The sequence below is a fragment of the Colletes gigas genome, unplaced genomic scaffold (genome assembly GCF_013123115.1).
Source record: "Colletes gigas isolate AHSC1104 unplaced genomic scaffold, ASM1312311v1 Colletes_gigas_Sc00022, whole genome shotgun sequence".
In the NCBI taxonomy this organism is placed as follows: Eukaryota; Metazoa; Arthropoda; class Insecta; order Hymenoptera; family Colletidae; genus Colletes; species Colletes gigas.
In genome coordinates, this window is record NW_025106651.1 from 600,233 (window position 1) to 621,190 (window position 20,958).

At 32.6% G+C, this 20,958-nt stretch overlaps 4 protein-coding genes across 7 annotated transcripts; 1 reads left to right on the forward strand and 3 right to left on the reverse strand.

Moving 5' to 3' along the window:
- Positions 1-4,890: 4,890 nt before the first annotated feature.
- LOC122401132 (general transcription factor II-I repeat domain-containing protein 2-like) lies at positions 4,891-9,413 on the forward strand. Of its 2 annotated transcripts, XM_043403085.1 has the most exons (3): positions 4,891-5,304; positions 6,315-7,875; positions 9,328-9,413. In XM_043403085.1, the coding sequence occupies exons 1-2, from the start codon at positions 5,026-5,028 to the stop codon at positions 7,854-7,856; spliced, it is 1,821 nt and encodes a 606-aa protein (XP_043259020.1). In that variant the 5' UTR covers positions 4,891-5,025; the 3' UTR covers positions 7,857-7,875; positions 9,328-9,413. The 2 variants fall into 2 exon arrangements, with proteins under 2 accessions (XP_043259020.1, XP_043259019.1); XM_043403084.1 differs by lacking the exon at positions 9,328-9,413 and having other exon boundaries at positions 6,315-7,936.
- A 189-nt stretch (positions 9,414-9,602) lies between these two features.
- On the reverse strand, positions 9,603-12,275 carry LOC122401133 (lipid storage droplets surface-binding protein 2-like). 3 transcript variants are annotated; one of them, XM_043403088.1, is made up of 6 exons: positions 11,600-12,273; positions 11,349-11,517; positions 10,716-11,042; positions 10,330-10,618; positions 9,876-10,243; positions 9,603-9,698 (listed from the first exon to the last, which is right to left on the reverse strand). In XM_043403088.1, exons 3-5 carry the CDS (start codon positions 11,016-11,018, stop codon positions 9,963-9,965), a joined length of 873 nt encoding a protein of 290 aa, XP_043259023.1. In that variant the 5' UTR covers positions 11,019-11,042; positions 11,349-11,517; positions 11,600-12,273; the 3' UTR covers positions 9,603-9,698; positions 9,876-9,962. The 3 variants fall into 3 exon arrangements, with proteins under 3 accessions (XP_043259023.1, XP_043259024.1, XP_043259022.1); XM_043403089.1 differs by having other exon boundaries at positions 10,716-11,084; positions 11,349-12,275; XM_043403087.1 differs by having other exon boundaries at positions 11,349-12,273.
- A 287-nt stretch (positions 12,276-12,562) lies between these two features.
- Positions 12,563-15,370, reverse strand: LOC122401172 (lipid storage droplets surface-binding protein 2-like). Its single transcript, XM_043403136.1, has 4 exons — positions 15,261-15,370; positions 13,826-14,172; positions 13,099-13,348; positions 12,563-12,997 (listed from the first exon to the last, which is right to left on the reverse strand). The coding sequence occupies exons 2-4, from the start codon at positions 14,165-14,167 to the stop codon at positions 12,750-12,752; spliced, it is 840 nt and encodes a 279-aa protein (XP_043259071.1). The 5' UTR covers positions 14,168-14,172; positions 15,261-15,370; the 3' UTR covers positions 12,563-12,749.
- Positions 15,371-16,818: 1,448 nt separating this feature from the next.
- LOC122401208 (lipid storage droplets surface-binding protein 2-like) lies at positions 16,819-19,548 on the reverse strand. Its single transcript, XM_043403202.1, has 4 exons — positions 19,411-19,548; positions 17,928-18,279; positions 17,492-17,738; positions 16,819-17,412 (listed from the first exon to the last, which is right to left on the reverse strand). Exons 2-4 carry the CDS (start codon positions 18,237-18,239, stop codon positions 17,156-17,158), a joined length of 816 nt encoding a protein of 271 aa, XP_043259137.1. The 5' UTR covers positions 18,240-18,279; positions 19,411-19,548; the 3' UTR covers positions 16,819-17,155.
- Between the last annotated feature and the right edge of the window lie 1,410 nt (positions 19,549-20,958).

The following is a 20,958-nucleotide window of genomic DNA, read 5'->3' on the forward strand; positions in this document are numbered from 1 at the left end:
ATTATTAACTATATTTAATCCAATATTATAATTTGTATCATTTTCCCATTCTGAAGGATCCTTATTAATAAAATCTGTGGGTATCTCAAATCTTTTAAAAAACTGTAACGTTTTTTGGGAAACAAACCCTTCAATACCAGTGTTGATGTACTGAGGTACATTATTCGAACTAATTATTAATTTTTTGACGTCAGTATCATTCAGAGTATCTAAAGCTACTACCATCCGTTTTTTAGCGTCATACGTAATGTTGGAGTCAAAAAAGGCCAGCGCTGCCGCTTCTGGTGTTAAGTGCCATAAATGATTACAAAATTTATGCAATGCTCCGCGACTTACATTTTTATTAATTGCACTATATGCATATAAGTTTTTTAAAAACTCGAAATCTTGTCTAGGAGCTTTTGCAGCAACTGGAGCTTTAATCCATGCTTTCAAATACGGTTTAATCAGAAAAATACAAATGTCGCGGATTCCATTTTCTTCATCTTTTGTTAAAACAAATTCGTTCCGAAATAAAAATAGTTTTAAAGAATATATAGCCTTGGCCATCCATCGAGCATGGTGAAATGCTCCTGGTATACGGAAGGAAAACTTTGGAACTGTTCCATTAAGAAAAATTATTGATAATTCTAGAAATTCGCGATAGTCTTCTCGTGGTTGCTTAAATTCCAAACTATATGAGGCAAAGTTTATTATTTCTGCTACATTGTCAACGGACTCTTGAACTATCTGATCGTCAACTCCCGATTTAAAATTTAATTTATTGATTTGAGACCAGGATCCTTGAAAACGATAAACGATCCGAGTTCTATACCTGGGCACCTGTGACTGGATTTTCAAGACTAAGGGTCTTTCAACGTCTATTCAGTGTCCAACGTTGTATGTCATATTTCGGTGCTGCTACGGGTCAGTTAGGCTTAGTGTAAAATAGTCTTATATTGTACAAATGGAACTTGGGTTTTAATGCACGTACGAACAGAACAATACTAAATAAGTAAAGAATTATGTTATAGTCCTCAAAATATGAAATATTTCATTGAAATTTTCAGAAACACGCCACTCCTTACGCTCAGCGCGCGGTTACTTCTATTTCAAAACTTCGCATGCGATGTGCCACGTCTTCCCGACCTTCAATCGATCTCAAATTTTGCACAGATTATTTTTTCATGAAATGGAACAAATTTAGGGGGCGGCGTGCAAAAAATTTTATGGTCGAAAAATAAGGACCACCCTATTGGGCATACTACAATCTGTATTATGTTTCTCCTGAATTGGAGAGTGGACAGAAAATGTTTATCTGCGAAAGACATTTGCAAAGTAAAATATGAAAGCCATATGTGCATTATGCAAATTATTTAAAATATAAAATACATTACTCAACCTGTTCAATGCTGAAACAAATATTCATTCTGAGTCTCACTTCTCTAAATTTGCTTTCTACACGAATATGCACTTTCATGAATAACCGTGGGCTACTTGTTCTATATCGATTAGTGGAATTTAACAGAAATCAATGAAAATAAACTTGTATATAGAGTGGTCGTGAACGATGGGATGAACAGAAGGAAGTCATGTTCTTTTCTCGAGATTGACCCACTTTGAAACAAGCCGAAATCTTTCCGTTGTCAGTCGATATCAGAGACCACGAAAAGGGATTTGTTTGCCGGCTGGCAACTTTTATGGACCCAGGGAACCCAATTTCTATCACGACTAACTTTTCAATCGATGTTTACCTTGATAGGTGGCCTATATCCCATTTTTGCTGAACAGACTTACTGCATCAGATAGCTTCCAAAAATCACGGATGCGAAAATTTTTTTCAATTTTACAGCTGGCGAGAATCAATCAAGGAATAATGTCCAAACAACATAGATAAGAAAAATTACAATTACATATATATATATTCGTAAATACACAAACTGAAACAGCTGTCTCAGTAATCGAACGTGCCCCAGTGACCGGACCCTTGGCAATATTTTTCTTCGATATCAAGAAAACAGAATGCATGTTACAATATTTTATGTATCATAAGATATTATTATAGATTAAATTGCTTATTAGATCAGTCATTACAATCTGAAATATATAACTTAAGTTCTGTTTTCTGTTTAATCAAATATCTATTCTTTATTTTTATGTGTATCTGTAATAATCAAAATTAATAATTGTATTATTGATAAACGTCAATAAATATAATTACATTGCAGGCAAACCATTCATATTTGTATCGCTAATGTTATTTTTAATCATGAATAATACGATGTAGCGTGTCAATATGGATATAAATCATCAGAATAATTCGCTTACGCCTGCTTTTCCAAGTAAAAGTGTAAACCAATATATAACATTGCAAATAGATACATTTTATTTTAATTATGATAATATCGGGAAAAATTTATTTTTTAGAAATTTATGTTACACAATACAAGGCCGAAGTAATAAATAATTTATATGGAAAAACCTTGTCCTACAGTATTTTTACACATTTTGGTTATTTCCAAAGATAACCATATAAGGACGTTCTTGATTACTTTCAACAATATTATTTAAATTGTGAAGCATACAAAAAAATAAAAATTAATATTTCGTTATTCCATTTAGAAATAAGTGAGCATAAGTAACGATGCATTTTTATGCAATATAGATTTATATTGGTATAGTATTGTTCTTATTTATTAAAATACTAACAATTCCATTTCAAAATCATAAATACCTTGCTTTTTATTCAAAACACACTTACTTTAAATGCTATTTCCAGTATAGAATTTTATTCTTACCATGAGAGCAAACTCTTTCATGATCACCAGACGTTCTAGTAACATATAATTGGCACTATGTATCAGACAGGCCAGATTCTTTGTGTACGTGCGTTAAAAACAATGTCGGAAATACATATCATCGGTTACCGATAATGCCTTGAAAATTAGCCGGGATTTTCCCTTAGAAATTGGCAGGTTGCTGACACTACTTTCAAAAACTAGCACGCATTCATACACTCTTCGATCGAGTTCTACATGGACCACTTAAAATGTAACCGTCAGCTCTCGTACCTGCTGCCAAAATCAAAAATTTACTTTTAAATTTTTTTCTTTTAAAAATTTTATAAAGTTTTCAGAGTTTCAGGGCTTCCAAGGGGTTTCAGGGCTTCCAAGGGGTTTCCGGACTTCCAAGGCATTTCAGGACTTACATGTAGTTTCAGGGATTCCAAGGGGTTTCGGGACTTCCCAGGAGTTTCAGGGCATCCAAGTAGTTTCAGGACATCCAAAGAGTTCCAGGACTTCCAAGGAGTTTCAGGGCTACCAAAAATTTTCAGGATTTCTTAGAAATGTCGTCATTTTCAGGAATTCGCCGGCGGCGGCAAAAATTTTACAGCCTTCCGAAGGAGTTGTAGCGGCTAACTCGCACAACAAAAGAAACATTTGGCGTGCTAGCATGGTTTACGATAAGCAAAATCGAAAAGGCCACTTTTGAGAAAGCCGTTTCTTACGAGTTTTATTAGCCGGCATGTTTTTCGTCGAAGGTTTCGAACGGCCTCAGTGGCATATTGCACATGTCATAAACCATGCATTTCCGAAGGGCTGCAACGCCAGGTCAAGCGACCCTCGGCGGGTGACATCACCAGGCCTAGACTTGGAGGAAATTCCGCTGCATTGCCAAACTTCCGCCGACAAAGCTACCCCCACCGGGTCACATCGCCTTTCCCAAAAAGCGCGTCAAGGGCGCAAGGAGTAGGCGGTGACTTCGGAATTGCAAGATGCTTAATTGGTTAACTTCGACGCATCAGTTGAACCAATTAGGCGACTGCAAAGAGTTCAAGGAAAAAGTTATTTTGTACAGAAGTCAGTCTTCGCCACGACACCCAGTGAACAACACCTTCAGAATAAAGAGTACAAGGCGAACTTTGCGATTGCATTTAAGACCCATTCTTATCCTCTCACGCAACCACTTCAGAGTCTTATAACTAAGGAAATGATTTGGAGAGGAAAAGAAAGGTAAAAAATTATGAGAACACAGAATTCTTTGAAATTGTATCATATATTGCCGTTGGTTAATATTACACAAACATTAATACATATGTATCATGTCAGAAGTTGCCAGCAACGGTCAGCAGTGATCAGCAGTGGTCAGCAGAGGACAGCAGAAGCCAGCAGAGGCTGGGAGAGGCTGGCAGTAGCCAGTCGTAATCGTTATACGTTGTGAGAATTATCAGGAGTGGTCAGCAGTGGTCAGCAGTGGTCAGCAGAGGCCAGCGGCGGCTGGCAGAAGTCAGTAGTAATAGTTGTACGTTGTCAGAAATATAAGCGGTGGTCAGCAGAGGCTGGGAGAGGCTGGCAGTAGCCAGTCGTAATCGTTATACGTTGTCAGAAGTATCAGCAGCGGTCAGCAGAGGCCAGCGGAGGTCTATAGGAAAATTCAAAAGTACATGTAGTCGTATCTTGTACCTCGTACTTTTTACCTTATACTTCAAGTAAAAAGGGGTAAAACAATTGTATGACATTACCTACTAACTCAAGTTAGCCAGCAGTGGTCAGCAGAGGCCAGCAGAGTCTGACAGAAATCAGAAGTAATTGTTACACGTTGCCAGATATATCAGAAGTGATATCAGAAATAGTATACATACTTATGTACGCTCATACATAGAAATAATAAAAAAAAATTTCTTTTTTTTCAATAATTAAAATTTGATCAGGGGTTCTTAAAACGTGTATTTCCGTAAAAAATATTTTACAACGTTTTTTTTCATTGTGGTACTTTGCTAATGCGAGCCTACATTGGTATACTATTCATACATACGTTACTGCTTTCGGTCGCGCATGCGAAAGAAGGCAGTCCACCTGACATATAGGTTGGGTCAAAGAAACACGCGGGTTAATATATGTAAACAAATTTATTGTTTACTACAAATCTAAAAGACGCATTATTATCTTTATTTCATCTGATACACTATAACATGTGAAACTTGTACAGTTAATTTTATTTAACATAGTTCTAGTGAAGTTTAAATTAAAAGTGTTAAGTATAACCATGGCCGAAACATCAATGCTAAAACGACATTCTGTAGGATCTGTTATACATTTCAACCCTTCATGGGAAAAAGCATATTTTTTTACGGAGCATGACCATAACGTTAGATGCTTAGTGTGTTTGAAAAGCCTAAATCACGTGAAGAAATATAATCTTCAACGACATTACAATACGTTCCATGCCAAGCAGTATTCTCGGTTCACGGGTGATGAGCGACTCGCGGAAATTGTACGATTAAAGTCCAAATTAATGGACGCAAAAGAAGACGTACTTAGTGCAGTAAGTTATTTTAATGTTTGGAGGAATATTACCTTGAAGATCAAAAATAAGGCTGTCTTATTTCACCAGTGTATTGAAACTATAAGTTTTGGAGAATGTTAGTAACAATTTTTATAATAAAATTTCAATAAATATAGAAAATATGAGCCTTATATTTGACACTGCTCCTTTTGTATTGTCATACAATACACGACTTTTCTCTAGTATAAACTGTTTGAAATAAAAGAGGTTAGAATTCTTGGAAACTACACATTTGTGAATTTTATTGAAAACTGATCAGTTTTCAAAGTATTTCTCTAAAGTGGTAGAGAAACCAAATTTCCAATCGATTGGATATATTATAAGTATTGATCATTTTATGACTTATCGTAACTCATGTCTTCCAGAATGATAAATAACATTCCTACAGCAAATATAACTTCTTCGGTAGCAGTTTTTACTTATTTGTGTAACAATTTTATCATGTATGTTGATTCTTGCGCATAGAGGTTGACTACAGCAATACATTGGAAAAGTTCTGTCTCATAGTATTCTATTAACTATTGGTCCAATTTATATATTCAGTGGTAACACAATAAATAATAAAGATTTTGCTTCATCACTAAATATTCAAATATCAAAATGAACTAAGATTTCTATAATGAGAACTTGGTATTGATTTTGTAATTTCCAAATGAAAACATTTAAACTTTTGTTATTTTGCATGAAACCACTAAACCAACGTTCCATAAAATCTTTTTTGCTCAAATCTTCATAGATCAATGTTAATACATTCATCAGCTGAGAAACCATGATCAGCTTATGATTATATTTGTTAAGTTCTTTTTAAACACTCGCTCTTCGTTAAATACACTATTATTGAAGTTTTTACCTCTATCTCACCAATTCTTTTACTATTTGTTTTACTTGTTTTTGAAATCATTAAGTGGTGTTTCTCTTTAATTATAGAAACATTTTAATGTCACAAATTCGTTTAAAACATCTAGGGGCATAATGCATCTTGCTTCTAGGTGGATAATAACCCGACTGACGAAGCCGCACTTCGGGCAAGTTATCGTATCGCATTAGAAATTGCAAAATCCTCGTGCTGTTTCCTGAACGATGATTTCGTGAAACATTGTTTGCTCTCAGTGGTAGAGGAAATGTGTCCGGAACTAGTGTACAAATTTGAGTGCATCGGTATGTCGGACGACACGATCACACGTCGCATCTATGAAATGGCCAACAACGTTACCGAACAACTAAGCAACATTATTCAAACATTTATTGCATATTCGATAGCTGTGGATGAAAGTACCGATGTGTCCGATGGACCATTACTTGCAATCTTTATTCGCGGTGTAGATAAAAATCTGACGGTCACCGAAGAATTATTAGATATTTTCTCTGTAAAGAAAAACACGTCAGGGGAAGATGTATTTTTATGTGTAGAAGAGGTAATGGAACAGAATAATTTACAATGGGATAAACTAGTTTCTGTAGCAACTGGCGGAGCTCCTGCAATGGCGAGGAGACACAACGGATTTGTAGCCCGTCTTCGAATAAAATTGCAAAATTTAGCAATTCCTCACGAAGTGATTGCAATACGTCACAGTGTCGATCCGCAAAATTTATGCTCGAAACGCGTTCATTTGGATGATGTAATGTTGCTCATTGTTCGGACAATGAATTATATACGCTATCACGGTGCAACGCACAGGGACCTTATAATGTTTCTGGAAGAGCTTGATGCCGAATACGGCGAACTGCCATACCATACAGAAGTGCATTGGATTAGTCGTGGAAGAATCCTAAACAGATTTTTTGAACTCCGCGAGGAGATTCGAGTATTTATGGATATGATAGAGCAACCAGTTCTGGAACTTCACGACGAATCGTGGGTGATAGATTTGGCATTTCTGTCCGACGTGGTTGATCATCTGAACATTCTGAATGCATCCTGGCAAGAAAAAGGGAACTCAATTATGAAATATGCTCACGATGTATCGATGTTTCGAATACAGCTAGACTTTTGGATAGAGCTTCTGTATTTTGGACGTGTTCCAGACTTTACCAAGTTAAATACAATAACATCCTTAAATCTTGAACGGCACAAAACTATTTTACAGAATCTTCTGAGAGATTTCGAAACTAAATGTGAAGATACAGTTAAATTGATGGATGAGTTGAATATAATAGAGTCGCCATTTAACATTCGTGTGGTCATATCTGATCCTCAACTACAATTGGAATTATTAGACTTGAAATGTGACAGGGCATTAAAAGACAAATTTCAACAGAAGCACAATTTATTGGACTTTTACAACAACCTTAATCAATGTAGATTTCCCCAGCTACACAAGTGTGCTGCAAGGATCATAACGATGTTTAGCTCCACGTACATTTGCAAGCAATTGAGTTCTGTTTTAACTCAGACAAAATCTATAAACAAAGCTGGAATCTCGAATCATAAATTCTTTAAATCAAGACTAATATTAAATATGGCCCAATCAATTGTTCCTAATATTACAGAGCTAGTAGATCGCGAAAAAGAATCCAGAATGCCGAATTAATCTTGCGTGAAGTATTCAGGTATGTAAAATATGAAATAGCGGACTATAGGGTGTTCGGCCACTCCTGGGACAAATTGTAATAGGAGATTTTAGAGGCCAAAAGAGGACGAAAATCAAGAATATCAATTTGTTGATGAAGGCTTCGTTAAAAAGTTATTAACGTTTAAAGTTCCGCCCGTGCTGATTTTTTGTCTCGAAAATGCGCAGGATTTCGCGGGTATGTCTATTCACTAAAAATTATTATAATTGACCCCTGCAACCAAAAATAATTTTTTTAAAACAATTTGAAATTTTTAAATTTTAATATTTAAATTTTTTAATAACGAAGTCTCAGTCAAGAAATTGATATTCGTCTTATTTTGGCCTCTAGAAACTCCCATTAGAATTTTTCCCAGGAGTGGCCGAACACCCTGTATATGTATAGTGATACCTTAAAAATTGGCTGGTTGCTATCCCCACCAGTTCTTGGAACTGGTTTCCTGCTTGTCCTGCCAACCAAGTACTATGCGTTACTGAGAACATGTCAGTTTGAAGGAATGCGGGTCTGATTGGCTATGTTTCACGATGTCTTGAAACGACGATCCACGTATAGGTACCTCTTGATCCCAGGGCCGTCTCAACTGACATCTTCTTATCTATCATATTTTATACTGTGTTTAATATTAATATTTTTTATGTGTTTTTTATATATAATTTTAAATAAACTGCGAGAGAGAGAAAGAGAGAGAGGGGGAGGATTACCAGAAGTATGTTCACAGTTGTTAAATTATTTGTATTGTTAAATTATACGTCTATTATAGTATAAAAGTATATATAGTATACATTTTATATACAGTAACTTTTATTAATATTCAGATACCATGCTATATCAGAAATTATTGCTACAACAGTGTTATTGAATTTATTGCCTTGCAATATAATGAAATATACATTATAGTTAGTAAAAATATAAATTTGATTTATTTACAGCATATAGATTATTACATAATAAACGAAAACCCAAATAATGACAAAATTTAATTTTATAAAAATATCCGAATATTAATAAAAGACACTGTCTTTTGCCAGATGCTGTACCTCATCAAATAGTAAAGTTTATTTTGTTAAAAATACATTTTTTGCTTTCACTAACTCGACGAATATTTTATTTTGAAATCCTAAGTTCGCGTTGCGTACAAAACGGCCGTGTGTCGTCGCAGCTAACTAAAACTTTATCTAAAGTTTCTCAAGGAAATTTATAAAATTTTCCAAACAACTCTCAATCGGTTATCTACTTTATATTTATATTCTTTATCCAGTGTTCAATTGTCGAAAAAGTGTAAAAAAAATGTACGTAAGTGTACAAATTAGACGCGTACGTTACTGAACGAGTTCTCCAGCTCAAACATCCTCTATTGAATAGAAGGACGTGTAAGATATTCAGACGGTTGTCTTACTCTTTCCACTCTTTCTCTTTCTCTCTCTCTTTCAGGTGAAGCTGACTGTACCTGAAAGTCTAATGAATAATAAGGGAGCTAGCTACAAGCTGTCGAGAGATTTTATCGAGCCCACTGTCAACATCCAACTAATATCGCGTACAACGTGGCGGATTAATTGGAACTGCCCCGAGCTCTAAGCAGCATTTTCATGGGTTTAAATCGCGTTCGCACGACACCGGTGTATCCAAACACTATGAACCTTAGGCAACGAATAGCCTTTGAGAAGGAGTCGTGATAACCAACGACCCAGAAGCTGTGCACAGCGTAGCTTCAGGGAATAGGACGGCGTCACACTGTAATTTCTCGTTTCTTACCTATGTTTCCCAAACGGACTTACTTATGTCATTCGCGTGTTGCCTTTTGTCTACGAAATAAGAAGATCGTTTGACGGCTATTGCACTTGAGTAACGACGCGACACGACTTAGCATGTTAACCCTTTACGGACGGAAAGGGTACAAAAAATTCATTATATTTTACAAAGAAAATTCTATTTTATAACTATATTGCCATTAAATACAATAACATCAAACTTTTATTTACCATCTGAAATTGTTCGTATTATCGTGTACGTATTTGTTTCAAAGTACACGAAGATGCCTGTAACATACGTGTATGAATAATGCATACTTATTTACTTTTAAAGTACATCATATCATTGTTGAACTCAATCAAACAAAAACCAAAGTACTCATTGAACAATTTAAAAACAAAGGACAATATTAATCCTAAAAATTGAATTGCTTGGAGAATAATAATTGTACGTAAAATCAGAATAAGAATTCCTATTCTGTACATATGTCGCCATCTGTCCATTAATGCGAAGTAAATACGTCGAGAAACACGAGAGCTAAATTCACTCAGTTTTTCCACAGTATGATGAAGTTTGACATGTTCACAGCATAGTTTTTCTGTATAAATAAAGAGAATATGTTTTAGTTACAAAATGATTTTTTTATAATTTATCTTGTTCAATGTACCAAAAATACCATCTTACCTGTTTCATTTGTATAGAATTCTTCATATGTTGCAGGTAAATATTTATCCAACATTAATTCAGCAAGATCGGTACTACTATCCACAGTCTTTAAAATACTAATTCCTGTTTCAGTCGACATGACTTTATCTGCCTGTTGCCAACTATACACCCTAAAGTAATGAACCTTGTAATAAGTAAGTAATGTCATAGCTCTAACTTTATGTTTAGTTTCTTGCTTTAAATCAGTGAATGTTTTAACAGCAGGTCGAAGATGTTTAAAAACAATTGACTTGGTACGGTTTAAAATCTGAAACAATGAATATAAATAATTTTCTTTTAATGAAGAAATGTTTGAGCTATACAAATAACCACAGTATTAAATATAAGTGTTAGAATTTATATACCTGATTTGGTTCCTCCTTGATTATTGGTAGGTTTACTTCTACATAATCAAGCCCTTGACAAAGTGTTTTGTCAAGAGTATAAATTGGCTTCTCCATTAATTTAGCTAGTAATAATGATTTTTCAAGTACATTATTTACAACATTTTCCACTACATCAAATGCCCAATGAGTAAACATATTTGTTCCTTTCATGCGATCATATACTTTTGTAGATTTGTCCCATAAATAGTTCACACTTGGTATTTTACGAGCTCGCTGAATAGCTTGCATTTTATAATCATAATCCATTAATTCTACTTCCATATTGATAGTTAACAGTAAGATCCTCTATTTTAGATAAAACAAAAATTCTGACTATAAACAGAAAACCTACAATACATATTAGAATACTACACTTTCGAAAATGAATTGAAATTGTGATTTAAATAGTATTTCAAATTATAAAATTGAACTAGAAGTTTCTGAAAAATAATGGAAAAGTGTAAAAACATAGCAACACTTGTCAAACGTTCTTACTAAACATATGGACAAAAATATGAAGTATTTACAATATCAAAACAACCACTACACAACAAAGAAAAGCAATTATTTGTTATATGATACAATTATTACTATTTGAAGAAAGGTACTTACTTGTTCTATGTTGCTTCACTCAGTAACAAACTGTGCACCTTGATCTCTGAGTCATTTCACTCTGGAATTTATTTACTCGACAGTCAACAATCGCGATTTAAATTATTTATTCTTCTTCTATGAAGTATCATTAGCCTTTCACATTTTTTATAACGCGATATCGTTATTCCTTAAAAAAATAGCTTTAGTACGCTAGTACTGCATCTTTTTAAACTGAATTACTTTAAACTTTAAATCAGTTGTGTGCTCACAAGATTTGAAATCATAATCATCGATTTTGTTGGTGAGGTCAGAGTTTCGTAATCGTGCATCCAGGGATCAAGTTTCGTCGTTTCTCTTGAATTTATGCACTAAATATTTAGCAGTTGTTCCTTTCGTATTAAAATTGATTGAGAAACAATAATGTATAAATTATATTGAAATTAAAATGTCGAGAATCGAGAAACACTTTACCGATAATGTTTCCATTAACAATATTTACTGACATTTACTTTGAACGATCTTGTATATTTGTTAATACACACATTCACTGATTTGTATATGTCGTTGATAATGTATCTGGTTTGCGAAAGAAAGGTGAAAAGGGCAATGTATGCAAATGTGTTGGTACAATACTATACGTATAAGTAGATAATAATTTGCAGAATAAGTATGCACTTGAAATATTGCGATTGAAATTTGCAACAACATTAAAAAAAATATTAGAAACGCAACTGATCCGTTTAATTGATGCTACAAGTTAGGTTTTGCTTTTGAACGAATTTGCGAAGAAATGAATATTTCATTGAAGGTATATTATTCGTGATAGATATGTTCTATTCAGTTTTGCATTTCCCAAATTGTACTTTACGAAGTTCTGGGGTTATACGAGGTCAAACCTATTTTCATAATACATTAATCCTTCGTTTGAAAGCAAAATATCTTGCATGGAGGAATTTTTGGATTAAATTCTTGGCAAAGCCCAAAGGCGAATTTAGAAGTTTTGCTTAGAGGGAGACGAAATATATAAAAGAAATATTTTTGAACCTTTTACATGACTATAAATTTGTTTAGAATTAATTTATTAATATTTTTATCCGATAGTAGTCTCAATAATCATGTTCACATTAATTATTCATTTATACACATAGTCTTCCAATAAGGTGTGATTTCAAATATGACACACTTTCATAATTATTCTTTTAAAAATTGAATAAGAAATATTTTTGAAACTTTATCGATTTGTAAATCGCTATAGTTTTATTAAAAATGTATTTTTTCAATGTTTACACAATGTCTATCATATAAAAATACACATTGATACATTCAATAACAGGATGCCCGAGTTGTATGAAATACGTACAAAAATATTAATGCTTTATAGTTATGCAACTACCAATAATAGATTTTATCGTTCTAATTCTACCCTTTCTTCTCACCAGCTGCACTTTGTGCTTCTTTATTATCGACCTGTTTCTCGTTTAAACTCAAGTAATGTGTTAAGTGGAGAATTGATATAACATTTGTTATGTATGCCGACAGATCCTCTTTCTTTATAGTCCTTAATTGTGCTGCCACTGAATGGAAAACACGATTTGCAGTTTTCGTCGATAATTGGCCGATTGTTTGTACAGCATGGAGAACTTTGTTCTCTTCGGCCGATACGGGAGCTGCAACACGTATTTTACATATATACATTTCTTTATAAATATTTGATGTATATTTGTAGAATTTAATGATAGATCTCTTGTTAGTTATTTAGGAAATATACCTGGCGTGTCTGCTTCTCCCGCGACTGGAGGGAAGTAACGATCCAATAGACCATTAATGAGGACGCTTGTATTGTCCACGCCTTGTACAGCCATACTACCATATTGTGTATTTAATAACTCGTTAGCCTTTACCATACTGATATCTTTGAGTGTGGACGCTTGTTGAGTCGCTGATTCTTTTGCAGCGTGAAGTTTTTCCATAGTTGGTTGCAAAGAACTGCTCATTACTGCCTTAGCTGCTTCGTATATCTGTAATGGGCAAAAAATATTTCTCAATAATATTCCCTCCTTTCCTTTAATATCCTGTGTTTAAGAGGTATGGTTGTAAAATAATTTTGCATATCAATTAAAATGTACACTTCGACGTTGACTCGAGTTACGTAAATTTCGGATTTGCGTACATGTTTCTGGTACAAGATATTTTCTATATCATTATTAAGAATTAAACAAAATATGGAGTCAATAAGGATAACTTTTACATTTTAATTATACATCATTTGGGTTACTTTATCATTGTTTTCAAATAAAATTTGTAGTTAGTACAGTATATTAATACAATCATTTTTAAATTATATCTGATATTGAATGATAAGAAATCGATAATATATTATAAAGTAAAATTAACTGAATATACTAGGGTACATTGAGAGAGAAATACAACATTATGATTGATTTAATATTGTCAGAAAAAATATTAAAAAATCTTGATTAAATATGTATATTTACTTGTTCTGGAGGCTGCTTCATCATTGGTACTTTTTGTTCCACAATGTTCAAACCCTCGCACAATTTTTGGTCCACAGCTGAGATTTGGTCTTCAAATTTTTTAGCCAAAGGTGCTGTATAAGGTGCAGCTGTAGCAGTTGCATAATTAAGTCCAGTTTCTGCACTAGTGAATACCCAATTGATTAAATCGTTTGAACCTTTCAAATAAGAATATGTGGATTCTGTTTTTTCAATTGCCGAGTGTACAACAGGAATGTTTTTCACGCGATCAATTACTTCGAGATGAGGCGTGCTTTCTGACGCGACACTGCCTTTAACATCTTTATCTTTGGCTTCTGCCATTTTTTCTGAAAAGTATAACAGACCATTAATAATTGTATAGTAAGTTATATTAATAGTGCTCAATATTAATGCATTTTGTGACAATTATAAATACATATGTAACAAAAAATCAAAAACATGCAAAATTAAATCAACATTTGAATGTACTATTTTGCAATAAAATTTAATTGCATATTACTTTGTTTACACATAGATTTACATAATTGCAATATGTGCAACACATAAAAGTATTAATTGTAAACAACTGGTGTGTCAATAACAAAAAAATAAAAATGAGTCATATAATGTTAAACCACAGTATAGTACTCAACTTGTCAGAAGATTATGAGCATAATTCATGATTCATCTACTATAAAGAAGAATCTATTAAAATTAACTATATAGCTAGAGGCTGTTTAAGTAATGAACAAGTAATTATGTTTATATATTATATAATAATAATTTAATAATTCGGATTTTAGAAAGTTTAACAATTTCTCGTGAACAAAAAGAAAACTACTGATAAATTTTATGTATGTAATTTTGAAATTTCCACAAAGTTTTTCATTATGTAAAATATAATATTTTCGGATATTCCTCCGAATGGCAATACAAATATAGAATTAAAATGGTAGCCTTCTTGTACTGGAAAGATATTGATCTTTATCATAAAACATTCAAGCTTCTTTTCAAATATATCGTATGCAATCAATAACAATCGTATTACGTAAGAAATATTGCTTATAATAAGAATTAATATTTTATTGTACAAGTAATTTAACAATTAATTATCTGCCTTAAAGCCATAGATTTATTATCGATTAGCGTTAGATGGATAAAAGAATAAAGATTATTATAATTGGTAAAATAATAATGACTCTGTTTAAAAAGCTCTCATCTGCTAAATACTACATCTAAATTATTAAATATATAAATATACATAGAAATCCTACGAGCACTGACATAATTTATTATGAACTGTAGTAATTACACAAATATATTCATGTGAAAGGATACAAAAGTTATTGATATTACATTCAAATATGTTAAAGAGATACTTGTTCAATTACTAGACATATTTGTTAACTAATTGTATTATTATTTATATACTCACAGTATTTGATGCAACAGTTTGTAAAATATAGAAACGGGAACACAGTAACTCATTCACCGGTATGCGCAATAGATCTACTGGCACTGATGTATGTATGCTTCTGAATCACTATGCTTTAAGTAGGGGGAAACGTTCAAAGGAGGGAGTAAATACTTCTCAGGGCCGTAAAAATGGTGTAGTTTTATCGATTTAAGATTTACAAATGTTAGTGAGGTCAAAATATTTAAACTACATGAGTTTATAATAATTGCAATATCAGATTTGAAATGGCGAATCATTAAGAAGCTTTATATCATAATAATTATTGCAATTATACATATTTGCCTGAATGTAAGTAGTTTACCAATTGTATGCTTCATTTATTTTCTTAATAGGTTAAAAATCCAAATTAAATAAATTATGACTAAAATTATAAAAATGGAGTAAGTACTATACTCCTGAAGTATGTATCTAAGAAAAGATTATGAATATAACGGTGGATTTACTTGTAAAAAATATTAAATTGATTTAAGTTAATTATGAAGATAAATTTACCGAATACGTAATGGTTATGTTTCTTCTACAAACATATATTTCTGCGTACAAATGAAATCTATCGAGGGTTCTTTGTTCCGTATATACAGCTGTGAGTTTTATTGATGTGCTTCTGCGCAGATACACATCTACGTGCTCGCGTATGCTATGACGTGGCGTTACGGTGATATTTATTCTCATCTACGATCATTCATAAATGTTACATTACCTTGTATAACGCTATAATCATTCGAAGACTCGTAATTAGAAATTCTTTTTTTTCCAATCGATCTGACACAGTATTTTATATTGCAATACATTCGCTCCGATTTACATACGACTTTCTGTCTATAAATAACTTCGTCGTTCATTTTCGTAAACTGTCATCTGTGTTCTATGAACCATGCTTTATTCTAGTCATTATGTCTTCTACGAAACATGATGCAAGCTTGCAATATTCTATTAATCCTTCTTTCGTTTTCGAAATCTGGATATTGGCTGCTTTTTTTTATTGAAACTTTTTAAACAGCCTAATAGTAACACAAAGGCTTCTAGTAACTTAGTATAAACGTTTTAAACACATCTTTTAAACATTGATTGTTACAAACGAGAATGTCTTTTAGATGTCTTTTTTACATCGTATCTCGACCGTAATTGACGTTTACAAGACGTTACTAAGACGTCTGCACCGTTTAAGTCTCAAGGGTAATTTCGAAAACCGTGTCGAATAGTATCACGCGACACGATAGCGTTTCTCTTGTTTCACATCAAAAAGTATCAAATCAATATAACGGCATTAGGAGCTGAAACATTAATTTGAGCAAATCCATACTGTCAGTTGAGCTATAGCATCTATTGGGGTAGTAAATCAAATCAAAAAATTAAAATGTATGTTATAAACATAATTGCAACTGTATAATATTTGAATATCTATGTCTCATTTATGAAGCAACAGGCCCCTCTTCATGCAGAATGAATTAAACAAATAGTAACGGAAGACGAAATTTTATTTTACCAATGAACTTATGTTAATTTTATTTGTGTATGCGTGGCATATACAGAATTTATAGTTTTATATTATATACATGTGCTGAATGTATAAACGATAATAAATAGAAATGTATATTCCTTACTGATAAAATAAGGCTATACGAAACGATGATCAAATAATTTACAATTTCGTGTTGTTGTTTTCCTACTGGCACTAATATAAAATGAGTTTAATATCTTAAATATAACGCGTGTGTATATGTATATATAATGAAATTGAAAAGAAGTTACAAAAATATAAACAATAACAAAATGCAAACAGAGAATAAATACGAAAATAATGATATTGGAAAAAGTACTTTTCTTTGAATTAATAGTAATGAAACATCAGTTTACTGTTTCGATACTGTTTTTGCAATATCTTTTGAAGTGGATGTGTGAACCTGTACTTTTTCATTTATGGCATGCAGGTATTGTGTAAGCTGTAGAAATTGTACCAAAGAGCTGATGCAAAATTTGAAATTATCTGTGTTAATAGTCCTCAAACGATGTATAATATTCGAGTACAGTCGACATGCAGCTTTATTAGATAAACGACCGACAGTTTGTATAGTATGGAGGAGTTTGTCTTCTTCATCTGTTTTTATATCTGAAATGAACAGAAACAAACGATGAGTAACGTAGATTATATCGATTAAATATAATACTAAGCACACACAACGATCTACCTATTGACTCTTCATCTCCTGTCGCGGGAAAATATTTATCTATAAGTTTATCAATGAGAACAGCTGTGTTATCCAACCCTTTAACAGCCACACTACCATAATGTGTTTCTAAAATTTGATTTGCCTTGCTCCAGCTCATATCCCGCAAGTTGGAAGCTTGTGCTAGTATTAAATAATTAGCTAATGTAATGTGCATAGATGCTGATTGAACAGTCAGTCGTGCTAACGAGTACGCGTTCTCCAAAATCTAAAATAATGCAAAATATATAAGTATTAATGTACACATTTTCCAAAAATAATTTCAGTATTTTTTATTCACAAAAATTTAACTTGTTCTCCTTGCAAAACTTCTTGCGATTTCTTTGCAAAATATTTCGAAGTATTTAGTTTTACATTTTTTTACGTTTATGAAAAAAAAAAATGTTTAATTTCTAACCTGCTCAGGTTTTTCCTTAACCATTGGAACTTTTTCCTCAATTTTATCAAGCCCAAGACATAATGTGTGATCAACAAAGTTTATAGGACTCTCAAATTTTTTGGCAATGGGTACAGCAATAGGTACTGCTTGTTTCGTAGCATTACTTAAAGATGTTTCCGCGGTAGTTAACACCCAATGTACTAACTGATGAGAATCTTTCACGCGCAAATATGTCTCAGCAGATTTAGACATCACACTTTCGACTACTGGAAGTCCCAAAACGCGATAAAAAGCCAAGACATGAGGTAATGACACAGCTTCAGTCGTCATTGTTGTAGCTCTTTATAGAATTCGTAGGTGACTCCAAAATCTGAAACAATATATTAATTATGAAAACCGGATCACTCCATTTCGAACTTATATAATTATCTTTGTAAATAATAATCATTGGAACAACTGTTTAAAATAAAGCTGAACGTATTTTACATCTGGAGCTATAGCTTATGCAAAAACAAATCATATGTAAATCTCACAGCTTATGCAAAAATGACTTGAAACAAAATAATTAACAAAAATAGTATCGATACATAAAGAAGAAATCTTGTTAACAATAATATGTCTGCTCCAAAATACATTTAGTTTAATTCAAAATAAAATTGTTATTATTGATAATTTTGAAGATAATTATGTTTTTATTTTGGGTAGAGAGTCTATTATAAACAAACTATAAACTTTATAAATGCTTTATCCAGTTCATCTGATCTATTAAACTATTAATTAATTAAAAACATACAAATGGCAAAAATAGTGTTTCATTTATTCTCCGCGAAATTCTGGAGTATATCAGGAATGAATTTAGAAGGCAAGTAATATACTGTGATATCGTGGGGGTCAATGAACTTGACGGAAATAATGTCTGCACATGTGCATATATCCGCCACATATAGCTCTATGTTCAATATTTTCTCGATTTTTGCTTAAACCATGATTTTACACAAGATTTCTCATGCTAAAGTTTATTTATATGCTGAAACCAAAAATTATTAGCAATTATTTCGGGAAAAGGTCATTTTCACTATCATGTATACTATTCTAATAATAGATACTTATTGTTTATATTAAATATATTATATTATTGCCATGTTTATTGATGCTATTATTACTTTCATATTAACGTATCGATCAATGTCACTTCATGATCGTTTGGAGAAGAAATATACGAATAGAATATATTTGGAGGAAATTAAAGTTATAATACACATTAATGACATATTTGTAAATTACAGAATAACGTCTCAAATTAACTCGTACGCGTGTTGGTTTTAAGCGTTCAAAACAATTAATAATAGATATGTACATGTCTACGCACGCGGTAAATTCCGACCTTCAGAAAGTTCTGAAAGCAAAAGGAAAATTGTTTATAAGTTGTTCAAGATTAGATTGCCTGCCACGGTTATTGTGCAAGGCCCTTTGCCGTGGTAGTTTAGTAAAATTCACTTACGATTGCGTTTTTATTGCCTTGATGTCCTTACGGTGTGCGTGCAGATTCGTCCGTGAACTGTCGCGTATGGCAAATGCGTCTCGTTGTACGCTGCTCCAATACTTATAACCTGTCTGCCGCCTGCGCGTTGAGGTTCGTCTGAATTAGCCAATGAGAATCAACCGGTGACAACCGTCCCGGTGTTTAAACATGTGCCATGAGGTTTCAAAGTCCGCTGAGGCGACAGAGTTTTTCACGTTATCGGCGTTTCTGGCCTGTCACGTAAATGCGAATGAAAATCACAGATTAGTCGCGACAACAGTGAGGACTTTGTACCAACCAATGTTTTCATGAAATTGCGCACGAGTGCTTAGAAATTTAGAGTAATGCTTACAATATTTCGAAAAACTTATTTTCAACGCGCTTTAAATATAATAAATACGAAACACGAAGTATATTTGTATTATTTTAGCATGTATTTTCCACTCGGTCTTTAATTATTCACGTCTATCCAGTTCCTAAAATTCTAACGCTTACTCTTACTGCACCAATTATAAATTTTCTTTTCCAATTTATTACTCTTAGCCATTTAATTGTCATTTCGCAATTGCTGCCTTCTAAAATTGCCTTCGTACTACAGTTTAGTCTGTCTGAATCATCACATTTCTCAATGAAATGCTTTAGTATTCATTTAGCATACATAATGTCACTTGCATAGGCTACATTACCTTATATCCTTGTCGTCTATATTTTTACATTTAGTCCTTGTCTGTTAATATTAATATTCTGTAAACATATTTATTTTTGTTTTGCAACAGATTTATTCCTTTCCGTACTGTATCAGTTTTGTCTTCTGTGTAATGCGTAAAACTACTTACTTTATTTTTTATTGTTTTCTACATAATAAATTGTAAACGAAATTAATTTCAATATTTATGTCGAAAAAGTATTCGGACACCTAATACATGTCACTGCTTATTTGCTTTAGAAGGACCGTTTGTAAATTCCTCATAATTATTTGTAAACATCAAGCGCGTGTCACAATTTAATCGAAAAGGACGTTCGCGTCTTCTCGATAGTCGTGATAAGTGAAAATTAATTCAAAATTAAATGCTTCTAATTTAATTGTAAAATTGTTTCAAGAAACTGGCAAAAAAGTACACGTGAATATAATTCACAATGTTTTAAGACACGCTGTTTATAATTAGTGGGACGTAAATTGTTTTAACAATTAAATAGTTAACTTTTACTTATATAAAATTTTGAAATAGAAATTAAGATTTTATACTGTATCGGTTTTGACAGAATTTTGCACTAATATTATTTCTTCGTTTTGTATCTCGTCTTTTCTATCTAATCTCCTTTTTTATACATTGAAATCATGTAAGGTTAGGTTGTTAAACAGTAGTTCGCTGAACTTCGCTGTTTTACCTTTCTTCCTCTACAGTATCTGACTCAATGACGTTGATTTATTATTTAATACGAAAACGATAGATACAATTGTATTAGAAACTGTTATCTAAGGTGTAGTAATCTAAATTACTTAGATAATTTGAAACAGTATTTAAA

What these genes read in the sequence shown, in the direction of transcription:
- LOC122401172 (XM_043403136.1), bottom strand. Translation starts at nt 14,167, where the DNA reads ATGGCAGAAGCCAAAGATAAAGATGTTAAAGGCAGTGTCGCGTCAGAA. An exon ending in TGAAGCAGCCTCCAGAACAA is followed by an intron (nt 13,349 to 13,825) that starts GTAAATATACAT and finishes TGCCCATTACAG; the next exon opens with ATATACGAAGCAGCTAAGGC. An exon ending in GGGAGAAGCAGACACGCCAG is followed by an intron (nt 12,998 to 13,098) that starts GTATATTTCCTA and finishes TACGTGTTGCAG; the next exon opens with CTCCCGTATCGGCCGAAGAG.
- LOC122401132 (XM_043403085.1), top strand. Translation starts at nt 5,026, where the DNA reads ATGGCCGAAACATCAATGCTAAAACGACATTCTGTAGGATCTGTTATA. An exon ending in AAGAAGACGTACTTAGTGCA is followed by an intron (nt 5,305 to 6,314) that starts GTAAGTTATTTT and finishes TCTTGCTTCTAG; the next exon opens with GTGGATAATAACCCGACTGA.
- LOC122401133 (XM_043403089.1), bottom strand. Translation starts at nt 11,018, where the DNA reads ATGGAAGTAGAATTAATGGATTATGATTATAAAATGCAAGCTATTCAG. An exon ending in TCAAGGAGGAACCAAATCAG is followed by an intron (nt 10,619 to 10,715) that starts GTATATAAATTC and finishes TCATTGTTTCAG; the next exon opens with ATTTTAAACCGTACCAAGTC. An exon ending in ATTCTATACAAATGAAACAG is followed by an intron (nt 10,244 to 10,329) that starts GTAAGATGGTAT and finishes TTATTTATACAG; the next exon opens with AAAAACTATGCTGTGAACAT.
- LOC122401208 (XM_043403202.1), bottom strand. Translation starts at nt 18,239, where the DNA reads ATGACGACTGAAGCTGTGTCATTACCTCATGTCTTGGCTTTTTATCGC. An exon ending in TTAAGGAAAAACCTGAGCAG is followed by an intron (nt 17,739 to 17,927) that starts GTTAGAAATTAA and finishes GCATTATTTTAG; the next exon opens with ATTTTGGAGAACGCGTACTC. An exon ending in AGGAGATGAAGAGTCAATAG is followed by an intron (nt 17,413 to 17,491) that starts GTAGATCGTTGT and finishes TGTTCATTTCAG; the next exon opens with ATATAAAAACAGATGAAGAA.